At 33.3% G+C, this 19,895-nt stretch overlaps 1 protein-coding gene across 1 annotated transcript in view; it reads left to right on the top strand.

Moving 5' to 3' along the window:
- The first annotated feature begins 2,005 nt into the window (after window positions 1–2,005).
- The window catches only part of LOC150095505 (cytochrome P450 3A8-like), a 65,971-nt gene continuing 48,081 nt past the window's right edge, over window positions 2,006–19,895 (top strand). The window contains exons 1-3 of the mRNA XM_090410274.1: window positions 2,006–2,178; window positions 9,509–9,605; window positions 13,820–13,872. Of these exons, the coding sequence (XP_090266400.1) occupies window positions 2,096–2,178; window positions 9,509–9,605; window positions 13,820–13,872 (233 nt within the window). The 5' untranslated portion in view covers window positions 2,006–2,095. The remainder of the gene's footprint in view (window positions 2,179–9,508; window positions 9,606–13,819; window positions 13,873–19,895) is intronic.

Raw genomic sequence — 19,895 nt, 5'->3', positions numbered from 1 at the left:
GAATAATCTGTTAAGAAAGAGTAAATGTGGAGTTAAAAGACTGATGATTATGACAAACAGAGAAGTGGGGTTCAGCAGTGCTATGGGAACATTTGAAGGGGAAAGATGTTGATGGTGCGTGGAAGATTGTCAAAGGGTGTTTAAGGAAGTTTCACTGGCTGAAGAGAGTCTACAGATAGTAGAAATAGAGGTGCTTAGTATATCACAAAACTTTAATGTTAACACTTCCATATTATTAGACGGATATCGGCCCATGTGTTAGGATAATGTGCAGGAAAATTAGCATCTCCCTTGACCAAGCTGTTTCATTTTATTTAATGAGGAACGGTTGAACGTCTGTGGGTTCCAAAAACTAGCTCATAAGCGGAAGGGAGGAGATGTGATAGAAACATTTGAATTATTAAAGGGGTTTTTATAGGATTGATACTGATGACGTTCTTCTGGGTTTATATTTATTATCCCTTAATCCATTTATACGATACAGTACAGTTCTATTTGCATAACCTAGAACTTTAATTAAAGGAATTCAAAGACAAAGAAATCAGATTACAAACTGCGATCAGTGTTATAGTAGCAACTGATAAATAAATAATTTTTCGGTTAACATTTTAATAAATGAAGTTTAAAAATTACGGAAACATTAAATGTTTGTAACCAACAATTTTATCATCCATCCTCAGGTTAATCTGGAATTTTTCAACTCTGGTCTTCTCCAACCAAAAGACGTACTTTTAGCTGTGAAAGCGCGAAATGATGTTCCAGCAACTAAGGAAACTGCTCTATAATGGTTAAAAATACAAAGTTAGCAAACGCAAGGTTGAGTTAATGAACACAGAAAGCACACGATATTAAATATATTTTTCTGTGTAATATCATATAATTTCAAATGACTTTAATTCCAAATTATGTGTTTTAATGATTTTTTAATAATTACATTCACAGAAGAGAGTTGAATAAATCAGTGTCTCAGACAAGGATGTAGCTTATCTCCAAATGTGTTCAATATATATACAGTATATATGTATTGATCAGATTATTAAAATATGAAAGGCAACAATAACACAAGGTATCCAGTTATCCACAAGAACTGTTATCAATATATTACTGTATGCAGATGATCAGATTGTATTACAAGATAATGAAGATGACATTCAAAAATCAGTTTTCTACATAAAGAAAATACGCCAACAATACGACTTAAAAATTTCATAAAAGAAAATAAAAGTCATGACATCTAAAGGTCGAGATCATGTTAGATCAACAATAGGTATAGAAAATAAAGTAATCGAAAAGATTACAGAGTTTCATTATTTATGATGCATAATAACATATCAAAAAAAGATATAGATGAAAAAAATAAAATAAAATAATTCAGAAAATCTTTAGAACACTGAAAAAAAAAAACAAGACGAGAAACAACTAAACTTTTACAAAGTAATTCCCACTCTGTTATATGGTTCAGAAACATGAAATGTTAAACAGGAACATAAAAGGAAAATGCACAGATGAGATTTTTAAGAGCAATTAAAGGATGCACACAAAATTTGACACTATAAAAATTCGGCTACGAAACTTGCAAGAAAGAAATGTCTAAATAAAATCCCAAAATTATCGCGAAGAAAGTACTTATTCGTAAACAATTTTTGAACCTTTATATTATCAAAATGTTCAAACCGGTAGCATGAACCTATATTACAAAACCTTCAAACAACTTTGGATGAGATTAAAGTTCTCATAACGGGTAGTCTAATTCATACTTCGTTAAGAATAATATTAATGTTAACATTCTACTAAGAATAATATAAAATTATCTAAGAATATAATTAATGACAACCACGGTCTCAAATTCCACACTGACATAAAAAAGGGGATGTGTTGCAATATTTATTAAGTGGGATGTAGTCAACTATCTTGTGTTATACGGAGTGACGTCACTCAAGAGCGCAATCAAACGCGGCATGTATTGCAAAAGATAACAGTACTGCTATGTCGAGTGGGAGGGCACTAACGTGATATCTCATTTGGTGGCGAAGAATTGTTAACTATTCCCAGCAACTATTTAATACACGACAGGGAGTTTGACGACATCTTCGCAATGGAGATATTCGAAATTAGCATTCCAAACTGGCTTTTATATGCAGTGGTGGTTCAGCTGGTGACTCTGATTGCGTCATACTTGTAAGTAAAAGCTTCCTTATTATTTCACATCTTTCCTGTTTTACAATTAATTCTCATCGTTACTATAACGCTAGCAAAAGTGGGTAGAGCCTCTGCTACTAATGGCTCACTCAAAAAGTTAAGCAAGTTTGAGCGCAATTAGTAGTTGGAAGGGTTTAATTGTTCGATGATGTTGGCACACTCCCTCAATGAGTCTTTGGACTCCCTGGAGGTGTCACATAATAATAATAATAATAATAATAATAATAATAATAATAATAATAATAATAATGTAACGAAACGTGTATGTCAGTATATTAAAAAAGTAACTATCAGAGGCCTCCGTAATTGCTTTAAACTTCCAGATTCATAATACAAATATGAAATAACAATAAATAAATAAATAAATTATTTCTAACATTTATAATCCATGATTATCTTAGGCTTTCCTCAAATTAAAATTAATAAGGATTATTAACATACATGAAGATGAAAATCAGAATTTTGAAGGCTACAGATTAATAGGATTTCTATTCAGAAAAATATAATTAGTGTAGTAAATAATTTGTATATTACCAAAAAACATTATATCATTACGAAGGAATCAATATTTCACATCTTTCCTGATTTTACTTCATCCAGTAATTCAGACCTTTTAACGTGTAAGCTTAATGTCGTAGTGTAAGATAAGGAATCGAGACGTCATTGGCTGATAAGATAATTGACATCATTGTTTGTGATTCTGTGGGTGATGTCATGAGTCCTGGGGGCACATGTGTCATTGACGTCAGGTAATATGTTTTTGTTCGCATGGGGAATTGTGGGTAATGTTTAGAGATAATGATTCGTGATGTCATGAGTTTGGAATGTTTGGAATTTTTTGGGGAACATCTGTCATTGACGTCACATCGCGTGATTTTTGTTTCACATGGAATTGTGGGTGATGTTTAGATATTAGGAATCGTGACGTCATGAGTTTGGAATGTTGGAATTTTTCTGGGGAATATATGTGACAGTGACATCACATATTTCGAATTTTTTGTTCGCGTATGAAATTATGGGTGATGGTTTGAGATAAGATAGATTATGTAATCCTTGGAATTTCCCAGGGTGACTCCTATCCGACATTGATGTCATGTTGTATTTTTTTGTTCGCGTGTGGGATTTTGGTGATGGTTTGTATTCCTAGGAATTTCCATGAGAACACATGTGTCAGTGACATCATGTTATGTCTTTGGTTCGATTGTGGAACTGTTGGAAAATATTTGTCTATAGGTGGCACCACGAATTTTTCCAATATACGTGTGTGGTATTTCGTTCCTGTTATTGAGTATGAGAATTTTAATTTAGAGTCAAGGTATAGCAGCAACATTTAGACATTTTCTAAATAATTAATTATAGGCCATCATTGCTTCCCCCTCAAACACACTTTTTATTCTCATATACATAACTCAACCGAATTGATTTGTCTAAAAATTTAATATCTTAAAGTTCATTACTTTTTTCTAATTAAGTGTTATCTTTATTACAAAATTTTTGGCTATTGGAATTTTTAGTTTAGAGTCAAGAGCTGGCGGCAGCATTTAGACATTTTTCTGAATAATTAATTAAAGCCTATCATTGCTGTCTCTCTCAAACACACACACACAATTTTTTTTCTTTCATGTTCACATTTCTAAATTAATTAATTACTGGCTATCACTGTCCCCTCATCCCCTCAAGCAAACACACTTTTTCCTCCATATACATAACTCATCCAAATATTTTGATTTGTCTATAATTTTAAGATCTTAAAGTTCATTATTTTTTTCTAATTAATGATATCTTTATTACTAAGTTTTTGGCTCTTGGAATTTTTAGTTTAGAGTTAAGAGATGGCATCAGCCTTCAGAGATAATAATGAGTTATTTTTTTGAATGAAAAATCAAATGATATTTAAAAAAATAATAAATGGAGATTTAAATGGATTACAAGAACTTTTGTATGTAGTCGAGAAAAATTCTAATGATAATTTATATTAACTTACTTTCTCTCCAGAATGGCTCTTTTAAATGAAAATAGATATTCTAAAATAGTTGAAGTATAACCATATATTCACAGCACACACACACACACACACACACACACACACACACACACACACACACACACACACACACACACACACACACACACACACACACACACACACACACACACACACACACACACACACACACACACACACACACACACACACACACACACACACAGGCCTGAAAGATCGAGATTTCTGTAAATAACCAGAAGATGCAGTTGACTTTTGTTCCTTATAGATTTCTGTCCGTTTCGTTAATTTCATTCGCACTGTGGGTCATGGCTGTTTTTTCCCACGCTTCTGGTGGTTCTCTACTTAGTGACATCATTGGAAGAAAAGTAAACTCACCGCTTGCCTATTCTGTTAATTTTCGCAATGTAGTGCTTCAGTTTGTACTAAGACTTGTTATCTGCACTTGTTATTTTTTTCCTCCAATGTGATTGGTTATATTTTCTCTATTTTTCTTTTAAAACTTCAAAATATGCTTTTTCAAAACAAGTTTAACTATGATTTTACAGGAGCGGCAGCAGTTTACTATCAAGTATGCGCAAATGCAAAGAATGAAAGGTGTCAAGTCGCGTGTTTAACTCATTTCCCTCATTTCCGTTAGGCACAATTGACTGTTGTTCTCTTAGATAAGTACGGATGTATCTTGTTTGGAACTTGTAGCAGAGGAATTCACATGAAAAGTATAGTATCAATTAAAATACGAAAATGACTTAGCATCATAAATTTCTTTATAATGAACACAACTTTATATCCTAAAGAAATTTGTATTTCAGACAGAACAATATTTCTCAATTTTAGTTTGCAACCGGAAATTCGCATCACTCGATGCGGAGGTTTGATATGCTTCTACATATATATTTTTCAATCTGATTGGTTGTTTTTCTCTATTTTACTTTAAATTCTGCGGGGTTTTTTTTTTTTCGTTCCCGGCATTAATTTGATAGTAGTGATATTTATATATATTTTAACTGATTTATTATGTTAGGATTTTTTCTAACACAAATAAATAATTATTTATTCTTATTTCAACTGAATATGTTATCTTTATTACAATTCTATACAACTTCCAAAGATTATACTTCAGAATCCTGTATTTTTCTTTTGCTTTATTAAGTATTGAGTGAAAGGAAATGAGACAAACTATGATTGGAGTAAAGTCACCGCTATCCTATTCTGTTAATTTTCACAATATAGTTGTGACAGTTGCCCTAAGAAACGATAATTGGGAATCGTAATTTTTTTCAGCATTCATAACTAAACAGAAATTAAGACATTAAACTTAAAAAGTGTCTGAAAATAGGGTTACATATTTCTTGAAAACAATATGCAACATCAATATCAACCATCAAAAAAAAAAAAAAAGTAAAGAAAAATAAAATGTTTACCTTCAAATAAATATTTATGTTCACGGCAAACAAGAAATTCATCAGCTTTTCAAAGTACTCACATTCGCACCATATTGGTTTCATCATTTGGTATACCACAACCTGAAAATTCGCTGCATCATTCGATGTGCGCTTTTGATATGTTTCTATTTTATATATAATATATATATATATATATATATATATATATATATATATATATATATATATATATATATATATATATATATATATATTGCAGTAGTATTTTAATAATGGCAACGTCAGCAAAGAGACCATGTATTTCAACAACTGATTTTTTAGAAGTCGAAATATAAAATTAACAAATTCTGAAGATGCATCACATCAGTGGCCAGATGAAGAGCCTGTAGCTGCAGGCTCAATGCTCTGTAGCTTTGAACCTGCTTTCCCACATTTCTCATAAAATTCAAATGTGCTTTCCAAAATCTACTTTTTATGTATACATCATTGATATACAGAAATTGCTTTTTGCATTTGTAGTTTTTTTTCACATTCATAAATAAACAGAAATTAAGACTAAACTTAATGAGTATATAAAAGTAGGGTTACCATATTTCTTGAAAACAATATGCAACATCAGTATCAACCATGGAAGAAATTCATCAACTTTTCAAGGTTTTGAAATTCAAACCCATATTGTTTTCATCATTTGGTATCATCTAAATCAAGAACAGATCGACCTATTAAGTACGTTAATGTTTTTGATTTTTTTCTTCCTTTGGCAAGCAATATTTGATATTTGCTTGTTGATTCACTTATTCAATCTCTTAGTTTGTCCAGAGAAAGAGAACCAATTTTCCATTTCAATTTCTGATTATGTTTAATTAACCAAGAATTCTGCTTTTTAACTTTTTTCATGTAATTCTTTCCAAATACATGGTGTTGTTGTCAATGCATATCTTACAATAAAACCATCAGAAATAGAAATTTCTTTAGGAAATAAAATGCTTTTCAATATTTCAAATGAATATTAGCTCTGTAGTATACTTTGTTAATTTCTATGTTACCAAGTTCTAAACATTTAAAACTTTAGACTGTAGTGATGTTTAGGTGAGTGTAAAACTCAATGCATCAACTCATATCCTTTGTTTTGATGTTTTTTTTGCATTGTCTTCTGTGTTCTAATGACACGAACATTCTATTTAAGATTATCAGTTCGGGTTTTTGAGTGTGCAAATGAAATGTTTACAGACAACTCAAACAATATCAATAGGTAACATTAGACAATTTTCTAATATAATTAATTATTTACAAAATATCAGTTTTCCCCACTTTTTTTCCATTGCCAGCATTAATTTCACAGTAGTGATATTTTTTTACAATAATTAAACAGAATTGTATTAAGGCATAAAGTTATGGATTTATATATCAACTTCTAAACAGAATAACTGAGGAAAAATTCCACTCTGGAAAACACAACAACAACACCCATCTTTGTTCATTTAAGTTAAAAATGCATATCATATTTTGCTAAAATATTATTATTTACAGAGAAAATCGAAACATGTAATTACATAAAAATATTTCATAATATTTAGTTTACACTCTTAATATTTTCAAAAGAGTTCAATAAAGAAAATGTTCGTTACTCACTGTTTCTTGGTTACATTACATCAAAATACCTGGTCATGCAAAAGAGTCTTAAGATCGAATACCACAGGAAGTACAGTTCCATACATTTGATATTGCATTAGTCTGGAAATGACTCCATGCCTCCCTAATCTTTCCATATATCCTTTTGTCACCAGATATACAAAAGCTGTTTTTGTATAATGTTCGTGAATATCCTAAAATAAAGAATCTTTATCGAATTGAATAAAATCTGAAAGTCTAATTTTACCATTGATAAATTTAGATGATAAGCAATAATTCTTCCCATTATACAAATAACTGGTAATTCAGTTTCCTAAAATAGTAAATGAATATCAATGTCATACATTTTTGGTGAAAATCTCTCAGCTTCTTCACAGCTAATAGAGAAAACTTTACTTCCATCAGCTCATGTATCATCGATCATTAGTTTCCCATCTTGGCATTTCAGAATATAACAGTCATCGACATCCAATTCATAGTCAACCCTTCTTTGCAAGTAGCCAAGGATATCAGACCACTTCCTGCATATCTTTTCCCAAGTGGTCCTGGATAACCACATTACAATGTACATATCTTCTAAATTAATAAACAAGTTTCCATACTTTTAAAGTTATGTGAAGAGCTTTATCTCGTGTCATTTTCCTGAAGAAAAAAAATTTCAAAAACTTTGTGGCACATCCATTATTTTACTTTATCAGATACACAACACCACAACACAATACGATAGCTGCACTGGATGAACGAATTGCAGTAACTGAAAATGCACTCAACTCAATTGTTTTTCCTTATAGTATTGTTTACTCTGACCATTTCTTCAAAAATGTAATTTTTGCACAGATAACTCATGGACATGTTTTTGCATGCTGGTGTATATAATGTTCATGTGATTTTTATCTTACATTGTGAGATGGAGAAAACCTTATCTCTGTGGCTCGAATGATATTCTATATTGTTTATCCTTATTATGTCAAGTATTTTTATTCTCAAACATCGTTTTTCATGTAGGAGCATGTGACTACTTTTGTCACTCATATGTCCCAAATTGTTGGGATGGAAAACAAATATAGCATTAGATGGTGGAGAGTGAATGGGTAGTCGAGATGGTGACAGTGATCTTCCCTACAATGCTCTGCACCCCATCCTCCAACCCCCTCTCCTTCAGAAGATGTCTGCTCGGCCAAGGGGAGATGAGCGAGCTTGCCATTTGTGGATATCTTTTAGTGATGCCACCTCAAACTGATAACCAGGGAACTGTGTGACCTCTCCTTTTTCAGTTGTCTATTAGTGAAGTCACTTATTTCAAACTGATACTGATAAATGTGGAGCAAAAAAACCAATTTTTTTGCTCCAAATTTATCAGTAACTGTTTGAGGTAAGTGACATCACTAATAGACATCTGCAAAAGGAGAGGTCACACAACTCCCTGGTTAACACAACACTATTCCTTATCTATAACCATTACCCACAATTCCATACATGAAAAAAACATATGACCTAACGTCAATGACACATGGGCCCCATGGAAATTCCAAACATTCCACATGCATGACATCATGCAAAAAATCACGCACAATAAAGTCAATCATCTTATCAGCCAATTACGTTACGATTCCTTATCTTATCTTGATCTTGATCTTGTTCAGAGTGACTACAATACTACTTATGAACATATATTCATCAGAAAGTAAACTAGTCTCATCTGGAACTGAGAGGGTTTTATTTCAGAAACTAATTTTTATTTTTATTTTTTTTCATTCTGTAAAACAGCAAATCTGCCCGAAAAAACTAAGAAATTTAAACTCAACTCACTGGTCATCACTGTTTTGACTAGAATTCCAAACACCCATCAACCACAGCCTCTGTAGACACTCGCATCATTTAACCAATGCCTACATTTTAATCCTCTACTGATTTACCTATGTCGTCTCTAAAAATAATAGATATTTCACAAAAACAAATTATTATATACAAAATAGTAAGCCAAGTACTGAGATAGCAGGAAACCTACAATTTAGGAACAGTCACATGGTTGACGTTAAACATTTACTTCTTTAGAGTGCATAATTCAAAATAAAATTCAAGGAGGTCACACAGTAGATACAACACTCCACTTATTATCAAAAATGATGTCAGTAAATTTGAAAATTTACTTCTTCGCTGAGTACTTGAATTTTCTCTGATAATAAAAACACAAGAATGAAATGATATATAATTTGAATTAAATCTGATTTGTCTATTCTGATGTCATTTTTATCTTTTATTTCAGTTATCTTACCAAGACCCATAACTTTTGGCAATCAAGAGGTGTTCCATGTTTGAAACCCCATCCACTAGTTGGGTCATTTCATCATTTTTTTGGAAAGGTAAAATTCTTAATCTTTTCATGAAAAGTCCTTGCGGTTTAAGATTAACATCAACTTTTATATTAATTAAACAAAAAACTAATTTAGTAAACATTTTGATTTAAAACTTGACTGATTTAAACTTGATAAAGCAAATTAATGGTGAAAACAATTATGGTAAAAGTGATATTCACTTACTGTAAACGGTAAGTGAACAGATACGAGATTTGTGGTTAAAATGCTGAAGAATCCACACGTATGCACCTACAGTATATGATTTCATTATATGGATATGTATGAGTTTAACGGGGGGGAAGCATGTTAGTTAGAGCTGATGGAATCTAAACTTGTTAATTATTATTTCTATTAGATTAACAAATTCAATTAACATTAATTCCTAAAGTATTATATAGTAAGTTAGTAGGAATTGATGTACGTTCATTGAATTAATACTCTAAGAAGATGAATCACGTGCTGAAAAACTTTGAATATTCAAACTTCGAAAATCCCTCCCTGTGAAGTAATTGCCATTTACAGCTAATTAAGTGAAAAATGTCAGATAGACCTTTCTGTATTGATTGAACAGTTTATCTCATTTCAATGAGGAAATGAATAGTTGTTAGTATAGCAATTTAGAGGTAAGTCAAATTGAGTAATTAAAATATTTGAGACAATAGGTTGAAATCCAAACAAGATTACAATTTTTAGGTAGAAAAGAGAGCTAATTGAACAACTAGAGGTTGCTATTGAAGTATTTTTTAAAATATTGAAGATATTACGCTCTTTGGCATGAAAGATTAATAGGAATATTATTTAAGGCAATGTGAAGTAAATCTCTTAATATCTTCATTAATATTATTAGTGAAGTGAAGTGATATTTAGTTTGATATCATGTATCAAGTAGTTATCGTAATACCATGTTATCATGATATCTTATAGTTTTGATGTTATGTAATTTGATTTATCTCTGTGATATCATACTAAGATTCACATTAAACTACTTCATAGCATTAACCTTGAAAGATAAATAACCGTCCAAAAGAACTTGTAGGCCTGCACACAAAGCACCATCTAGTAGCTGTGATCACAAATAACAAAGGTCTCTCTATAAAGTAGATCTCCTAGCGATATTTATTTGGGTGAAGACTACGATGTCAAGTTCAGTGCTGTCAAAATACTGTCCTGTCGTATTTCACTCAGAAAGACAGCACGGCACCTTATCTTTCGTAATCTAATATCCTATCTCTGCTCAAAGTGGGACTCTCTTCTTGAACTGAACATACTTGAACATTTCCTAGTGTGGGTTACTGAAATTCACAACGTCCTGCACCTTCGAAAAAACTAAAACCCTTTTCTTCTCCCCATATTACTTCTGATCAGTGCTACTATTAACACTATATAAATACAAATCCTTCCTTCCTTTGACTACTTTGAATCAAATTTCGGGTAGGAGTGCCAAAATCCCTCCAAAATTCTTGATACCATCGAAAAGAAGGAAATTCGAATAACTGTTCACCCCCCCTCTCTAATTACCTACTTCAGTCTCTTTTTCTGAAACGTCTATACCTGTAGCCACAAAAGCAACTACCAGTCATCTGAACCAACTTTCTCTCCTCCACTTCCATGCCTTCTGCTTGTGTGTTTTGGAACATCTTTCCACAGAGTTTATTCCACAACCTTAATTTCTTCACAAACCAGGGTTCTTCTTTAGTCTTTCCCATACTCGAAAATATTCTGATAAGGGCTTCACACCTTCTTTTGTGGGGCGAGTGATCATGTTTTGTGTGTATGAATCCACCCAAAGAAGATTATAAACCTACAATGAATTTGAGGCGAAATACACTAAGAACGTGATAATGTGCTATTCCTATCCTGGGACCAAACATGTAACTTTTAGAGTGATTGCAGGCCTCCCTATGAAGTGTTGTGTCCTGAGTAAGCTAAGAAATGTTTTAATATAAAATATTCAGGTCACAACTTTAATTCAACTTAGGCAGAGAATGTGGAATGTTGGCAATAGAATAAGAAAATAACTTTGTGAATGCAAATCAATTTAAGAACAAAGAATTGTATAAAACTGTATAAAGTGCTTGTAAAATATAATCTGTAATACGTGTGGGTCAAATGTAGAAATCAATGTAAGCTATTTAATCTACTTAAGAAACCCATTTCTTGTACTAAAGTAGCAAAACTTGTGAGCCAGAGTTCAAGGGTCACCTTTAACTATCCTGTGTCAACCTTCCTTCCCTCCCTTTTCATGCATGAAAAGGGAGGGAAGGAAGATACTGGAAAGAGAAACTAAAGCGCTTTCCAGGAAGAGAAAAACAAGTGCACGTGCGATGAAATAGAGGGAGCTAAAGAGAGTGAGGTAAATACATGTGACCGCGTTGGCAGGCATTGATGGTCGAGAAATACCGAGAGGAGAAAATATAACAAAAAGGCTATGCAAACACCATTCGACGCTTTTTTTGGGGGGAATTCCTGGTTCCTGACCTCTCTTGGACAAAGGTCGAGTTCACCGTCGGGGAAGTTCCTAGCTGGCTGTGGAAGGCATTCGTTCATCTGTCGCAGCGTTTGGAATGGGCCAAGCTATATCTTTGGACTAGGATAGCTGTGCGTTGTCGTGCGATGGAGGAACCAAACAGAGTTGTTCGTTCCAGGAAATTTCCCATGCCATCTCCCATTTTTTCCGCTGAGATTCCATTCGTGTAGTCTGATCGGAGATAACCAAATAGGAAGCTAAGCTAGAAGGCCTTGATGACCAGACAAGGCAGGAAGTAAGACATAGCAACAAGATGAGAGACGGTAAAGTAGACTTTTGCATTGAGATTTCCAGTCATAGAAGAGTGTGATACCCTAAGAGAAAATATAAGATGGACTAATATTATGGAACTATAAAAATTGTCTTTAACATGGCTCAGGTCCAATTATTTAAGATTTCTTTGCCCTACAAGGCCGAGTGTATCTCTGTATGAGCTTATAGTAATGTATAAAGTAAGTTAATTAATGACCACGTGGTTGAAGAAGGAATGACTAATACCTAAGAATTAATGCTGTAGATGCTTATATGTATTAGTGGTCTATGCAAATTTGTTTGTGTGTTTATTGTAATTAGTTTTGAGACTATGATTTTACTTGAGAATACTTCTGATATGTCTATAGTGTATACTTGTGTAATTCTTCAAGCTTATTAAATTATTTATTTCAAGTACCTGCCTGACCTGTTCTGTCATATGAATTCAAACAGCCACTCATAAAATATTAACGAACCTAGTGAGATAAACCCATGTGTGTGAATGAATAAAGTGAGCCACGACTGTAAGAAAGAGATAAGTGAATGGAGGTATAAGGTTTATTTCGGTCTAATCATCATGTATCATTCTGAGAGAGCCACCCTGGGTAAGAGTCCCGTCTATCCTAGGTATTAGCTGGCGCAGTAAAAATATAAATTTTGTTAATGCTTATCGGGTGAGCTCTATCAGATTGTTGTGTGATTCAACTGTAGGGAGGCCAATAAGACTGCTTAGAACAAAAGGGAAGAAAATCAGGTAAAGAATAAACGTTTCACTTGTATGTATAAGAAAACTAAGATAACAGTATAAGGATAATAAAGAACAGCAAATACACACAAAAGAGAGAAGGGAGAGATATAACAGAAGGTTATGATTTCACGCATGAAATTCATTTACCATCTGGATCAGAGCTTATTCGAATAGAGTCTTGCATGGTCTATGCATTTGATAACTTCGTCTGAATAATGCTTTTTTATTTTCCGCTTTACTCTTATTTGATTTTTACCTTCCGAATGGTTATGTTGAAACTGGTATGTTGAAGAATATACAAAAATCATGTAATACATGATTTTCGTATATTCATCCTTGAAAATTGAGGATCAATTACGGAACCACAAACATCATCGGTGTTGCAAGGATAATAGGAGTATGTCTCTTTCTTAAGGATGTATATGAGTGTTGTTTAAATTTGTTGATCCTATTTGAAAATTATAAACTTTTTTTATCCACCACCTCAACGTGAATTATTAGATTGAATACAAAAACAATTGATTTTTACTCATTTGATTATGATTCTAGCTATCATGAAAATGTTTTATATCTTATGTATTATCATAAGTATAATCAAAACCATTCTTCATAAAAAGTCCTGTTATTTTGATAATCACTAATTATACTAAGAGATATTTTCCTTATTTTAATTTTAATTTATGATTTTTGTAGAAATTTCATACTGCACAACTGGAATTGTATCGGAAATACGGAAAGATGTTTGGGTAAGCATAAAATATATTCATTTGAATCTTCTTTTTTCAGGCCTCTCTACTTGTTAGCAGCTGCCTGTTACTCAGATTCCCCTCCACACGTTTCCTACAATTATCATCCCGGAAGCCACTTTTTTGAATCGCCCTACCAATGACCCTTTTCTGTGTAGCCCTTCATCTTCTTCTTTTCCTCCTTAGAGAGGATGACCATAATAATTCTCAATGAAAATTATTATCCTCTTATTCTCAGGAAGTGTCCATATTATTTCAAACCACCGTACGGGTAGCGCTCATACTTCTACTTCCTCTGAAGTAATCGATTTCCACAACCTCTACTTGTCTTATGACTAAACGCAAACCTGAATATATATGATTAATGACCAGGCAGGTTATTATTTTTCATTACTTGCTGAGTTTGTGAGAAAACATATACAAAAGTATATGAATATTATTAAGAATATTTTGTGCAATCTTCAAATTAATGTATTAACTTTTGCCTCGGATAGAGGAAACTGCCTTCTATAAACTAAAAATATCTGAATTTATAATTCACATAACCACTGAGCTTTATCATTGGAGGATTTTATACCTTTTATCAAAAGAAGGATCTGTATTAAAAACAAATCATCTTTTGAAGAGGATTCGTTAATGAAGTTGCCACCGTGAGTTCTAAATCAAATCTAGGTTTCAACTAGTTCAAAGTTCCTTAATGGTTTTTGGATTTGCTCAAAAGGAGGCGAGAATGTTCTCTTTCCTTCTCCTCCCCCTTAAGGATTTTGGAGTCATGCGCAAATCTAATCAAGAATTTTTCCTTTCTTTCAAGTACGTAGAGATGCTTACAAATCAAGTTTAATAAGGATTCGTCTAGAATTGTAAAACTTTAGACTGCTTACAGTGTAAACCTCATACCCGGCCATATGAATAATACACATTACTATATGCTTCATATCAATCATATATTTCAATGTAATATCAATGGTATTACAATTTTAATATGCACTCCACATTCTGACCTTGACGTCTATAAACGTCATGGCCGGTTGGGTGATTTTAAAACCAAAGATCATGCCCAAAGTTATTCATCAATAACTTCATTCTCCCGGAAATTCGGGTTTATTATCCTTTCGAACAGGTACTCATCTACAGAAATGAAAATACCAATCCTTAGAGGGATGCAAGAGAGGAACGCAAGCAGGCTGCATTACATTATCTAAACTCTCTAATTATGGAAACTCAATCCTACTTGGATGGATCAGACTTAGATATGTAAATTCCAACTTTTTTTCCCAGCAAGCAGACCATATTGCTCCTTTTAACCTAATTTACTGATTTAGAACTCGTGAGCATCTGATCTCACTCAGTCACCGACAGCTTATCCAGTGCCCGCCTATGATTTTGAAAGCCTTGCGATGACAGTGCGGCAAATAACTGCAGCCTCTCAAGAGATCCAACTCCATTAGCTTTTATTATTATTCTGATATACTGAGACTTCAACAGTCGATTATTCTGAGTTGTGATGGTGGCAAAAATCAGGAAACACAATACATATTCGCTGATCAATTTTTTTAATGAACACAAAGAAAGTGATTGCACTGCTCTGAACGAAAGATACAATTTCAGTTTCACACTTCGCGTTAGCTATGTTATTCGTTCGTTTATGATGATTCCTTGTAGACTAGGGCTACTCGCACCACTACTGATTCCATTATTATTATTATTATTATTTATTCACATACTTGATAAACAGCCCAAACAAGATTTAAACAACAATTTGACTGGTGATACAGAACAATTCAGATTCTACCTAAGAATCTAAGAATAGTCCGTCTGGTAGCGTCGTAAAATATGGACTGTACCAAGTAATGCTGTTTTTTGTAGGTCACATGGGATCACTTCGTTGATGCTTAATTTCTATAAGTAGTTGGATAGCTTCTTTGAAATTGTGCCAAGTGCACCGATAACTATTGGGACAGCTTTAGTGTGTTTAAGCCACAGCCTCCCAACTTTGATTGCCAGATCTCGATATTTAGTATTTTTTTTCAGTTCTTTGTTGTTAATGTTGTTATCACTGGGTAGGTACCGCGATGTTGATAATCCAAACTTGTCGATGTTCAATAATTGTGATGCCAGGTCTGTTGTGTTCCAAATGCTGATCAGTTTGTATTCGACAGTCCGAGAAAATTTTTGCTGTTCCGTTTTTCAATACTGTCCCTATTTTATGCTGCCACCAGTTATCAGATGTCGGTAAGCCATATATTTTGCATACATTCCAATGAACTATTTTGGCAACTTGATCATAGTGGTATTTATAGTCAGTTTGAACTATCTTACTGCAGGCACTCAATAGATGTTTTACAGTCTCATCTTTAGATCGCATAATCTGCATTTGCTGTTATTATTTATGTTCAAAATTTTCGCATTCATTCCATTAGTTTGTAATGCCTGTTTTGAGCTGCTAGAATAAATCCTTCTGTTTCTTTTTCAATATTTCCATATTATAGCCATTGCTACGTCTTGTTCACGAGAATTTTGTCCTCAGTATATCTAAGAAATTGGCCATGCAAAGGTTTATTTTTCCAGGTCACATATCGGTTATTTTGTTTTTTCTTTTTTAATCGCATTTGTTTCCTGTTGCTTTCAGAAGACTGTCTTGTGTAACTGCTTGAAACATTTGCTCAGAGCTATTGTCCATGTAACCTTTTAAGCTAATTTATTCTTCTTCTGCAGTCTGTCTCACTTGCAGAAGACCACGTCCACCTATTCTCCTTGGAAGGTACAATTGGTCAACATCACTTCGTGGATGTAATGAATCATGCATAATCATTAATTTTCTAGTTTACAGGTCCACTTTGTCCAGTCTATTATGCCAGCTGTGTATATGATCACTAGTATAGCCCAAGAATTCATTGCTCTAATTGAATTTAATTGACTTCGTTTTGTTTTCAGAATATTTTTAATTCTTTTGGTATATTCTGCTGCTGCCTGTTTTTTAACTTTTAGAATGTCACTGGCTTCTAATATTCCTAGGTATTTATAGTTTGTATCCATCTCATTGATCAATCTGATCAATGAGATGCTAGATTTTGTTCCCAACACCACCGCCTCCGAAACCATAAAACACAGCTTCATGAAAGACGCAAAACCTATCCAATAACTAGCAAATGACTTTAACCAATACTTTGCAGACTCCATTCAAGAACTGCGTAGAAATATTCCCCCAATCACAAAATGAGACTCTCAACTTGGACCACAATCAAAACAGACATTATGGTTTCCAACCATAAAAGAAGCAGAACTTCTCTCTGCAATATATCAAATCAAACCAAACAAAGGCCCAGGAATTGATGGTATCAGACCTAAAGATATAAAGCAACATGCAACTAGTTTAAGTCCTAACCTACTAAAATTAATAAATAAAATAATTAAAACAGGACAGATACCAAGAATGCTAAAGACTGCCATAATTACATATACAAACATTGGAAAAAGAAATTTAATCAGCAATTACAGACCCATAGCAACATTACCAATTATCAATCAAATTATGGAGCAGATCGTAGTGAAGAAACTCACAGCATACACTGAGATCTTTCACATTATCCCCAAAACACAATAAGGTTTCAAAAAAATAAGGGAACAACATCTCTCTTGGAAGACGTTACAGACGTAATTAATACCGCCTTAGACAAAAACAAAATTGCCATGGTAGTCTTTATTGATCTAACTAAAGCATCAGATACACTTACACATCAAACCTTGTTAGAAAAGCTGAGGCATGTTGGAATAGACGGGCCTCTTCACAGGTGGTTTACAAACTATCTTCAAAATAGAAAGCATATCACACGTATCGGGTCAAACCGAAGCAGAGAACTACCAGTAACCTGTGGAGTGCCACAGGGAGCTATACTCTCCACAACTCTATTCAACATTTACACGCTAATTAATCAGCTACCACTCAAAGGTAAGTTACTCCAATACGCAGACGATACAGCAATAATATCCATCCATAATAACGCAAGCTTAGCCCAAACAAATATGCAACATGACATAAATTTGATCACAGACTAGCTCATGAAAAACTCCATATACCTAAACTCAGAAAAGACAAAATTAATGATATTCAGAAATCCACTGACTCGACCAGTTGATAACAAATATATAACTATCCAACATCCACTTTCCAACATAAAAAACACACAGAACAGCAAAACCACTACAATCACTCAGATTGAAACAATACAATACCTTGGAATTTATTTCGATGCAGATATGAACTGGAATAGCCATATAAAACATCTACACAACAAACTCCGAACAATAAGTGGCAAACTGTACAGGGTAAAAGACATAGTTCCCATGCGCCTAAAACACTAATATACAAAGCACTATGCCAAAATATACTAAGATACGCTATAACAACGTAGGCTTTCTGTGCACCCTACAAATTAAATAGATTAATGTCGCTACAGTACAAAATGACAAAACTGATCTTTTGGGAACAAAGAGAAAATCACGACCTTATACACATTGCAATGTCAGAACACAAAATACTGACAGCAAAACATTTATGTCACTATGCAGCTTTTGCTAAAACATTATTTCGATGCAAACTACAGGACAGTTAGAAATACATACCGTATAACAAGACCTGAGACTACTAATTATATCGCATATAAATACAATAATCACTACGGAAAGGCCACACAAAACTTTTACATCCCAGACATGATAAACAAATTACGTGTTGAATACAGAAACCTTACAAACTACAAGAGCCTGAAAAGAGCACAAAGGACATACTATGAACAAGAAACACGCACCCTAAATACCGTACAAACTTAATGAAACATAATATATTCGTTGAGGCTTCCAGTTCAGCGACGCATCAATACATTCCAAGTTACTGTGTGTGTGTGTGTGTGTGTGTGTGTGTGTGTGTGTGTGTGTGTGTGTGTGTGTGTGTGTGTGTGTGTGTGTGTGTGTGTGTGCGTGCGTTTGAGTGCGCGCGCACTCACCCACCAGCTATGGAATCAATCATAGATTCCATAGCTTCCGAACACAGCAAAAAAAAAAAAAAAAAACCAATACATAATAACCAACTAGTGTCATCCTCAGATAAGCTTACATATAAGCTTCGAGGATGAAAGCAAAGAAATTAGTTCTCATACAAGATGTATCATATGTAACCAAATGCATCTAATGTGTAAGTATCGCATGAAAACCAATGTATGTATTGTATGTATTATATGTAAACAAATGTACGTAATGTAAGTACCACATGTAAATAAATGTAAGTAATGTATCATATGTAATCAAATGTATGTAATTATATAATAACTGTAACAAACGTATACAATGTAATAAAAAAATAGTAAAATAAATAAAAAAAATTATCATTATTATTATTATTATTATTATTATTATTATTATTATTATTATTATTAGGGTATAGTGATATAACGCTGGAATGTCCACATAAGCATTTTGCACTGTGTCCTGTGAAACTAATCATTTCTGTCGGCTGTACTGTATTTTTGTCTGTAAATCACTATGTTCTGATGTCCGGTGCGCTTGGTTTCGGGACGAAAAAACCTGACTTTCATAGAGAGGGCATTCGCAATCATCGGTAAATGATTGCGAATGCCCTCTTCGATTCTCACTCAGGTTATTTCAACCAAAGTGCTTCCTTTATACAAGTGGTTCCCAAACTTATTTGGCTTACTGCCGCCTTTTTTTAAACAAAATTAATTCAGCACCCCCCCCTCTGGAAACTATTTTCTAAGACCCGAGCAGCTCTGCCTGATACATGTAAAAGAAAATTGTATGAAGATTTGGCCATCAGTTCTAGAGTTTATTTAAGCAAACAAATAGATACATACAAAAATAAATAAATTTGCGTTTTATTATGCATCTCGTAGAGATTTTTGAAGTTGGAAATAAGACACCTTGAACTGAAATTTAAAAAAAAAAAAATCAGCTAACGCCTTTTTATTCCCGTATACGGGAGTAGGCGAGGCCATTTAGCCCTATCTAAC

This window comes from Typopeltis vanoorti, chromosome 20 (assembly GCF_054136105.1).
Source record: "Typopeltis vanoorti isolate ZY-2024b chromosome 20, IOZ_Tvanoo_1.0, whole genome shotgun sequence".
NCBI lineage: Eukaryota > Metazoa > Arthropoda > Arachnida > Uropygi > Thelyphonidae > Typopeltis > Typopeltis vanoorti.
The sequence above is the reverse complement of the archived record's forward strand: the minus strand, read 5'-3'. Positions and strand labels throughout refer to the sequence as shown.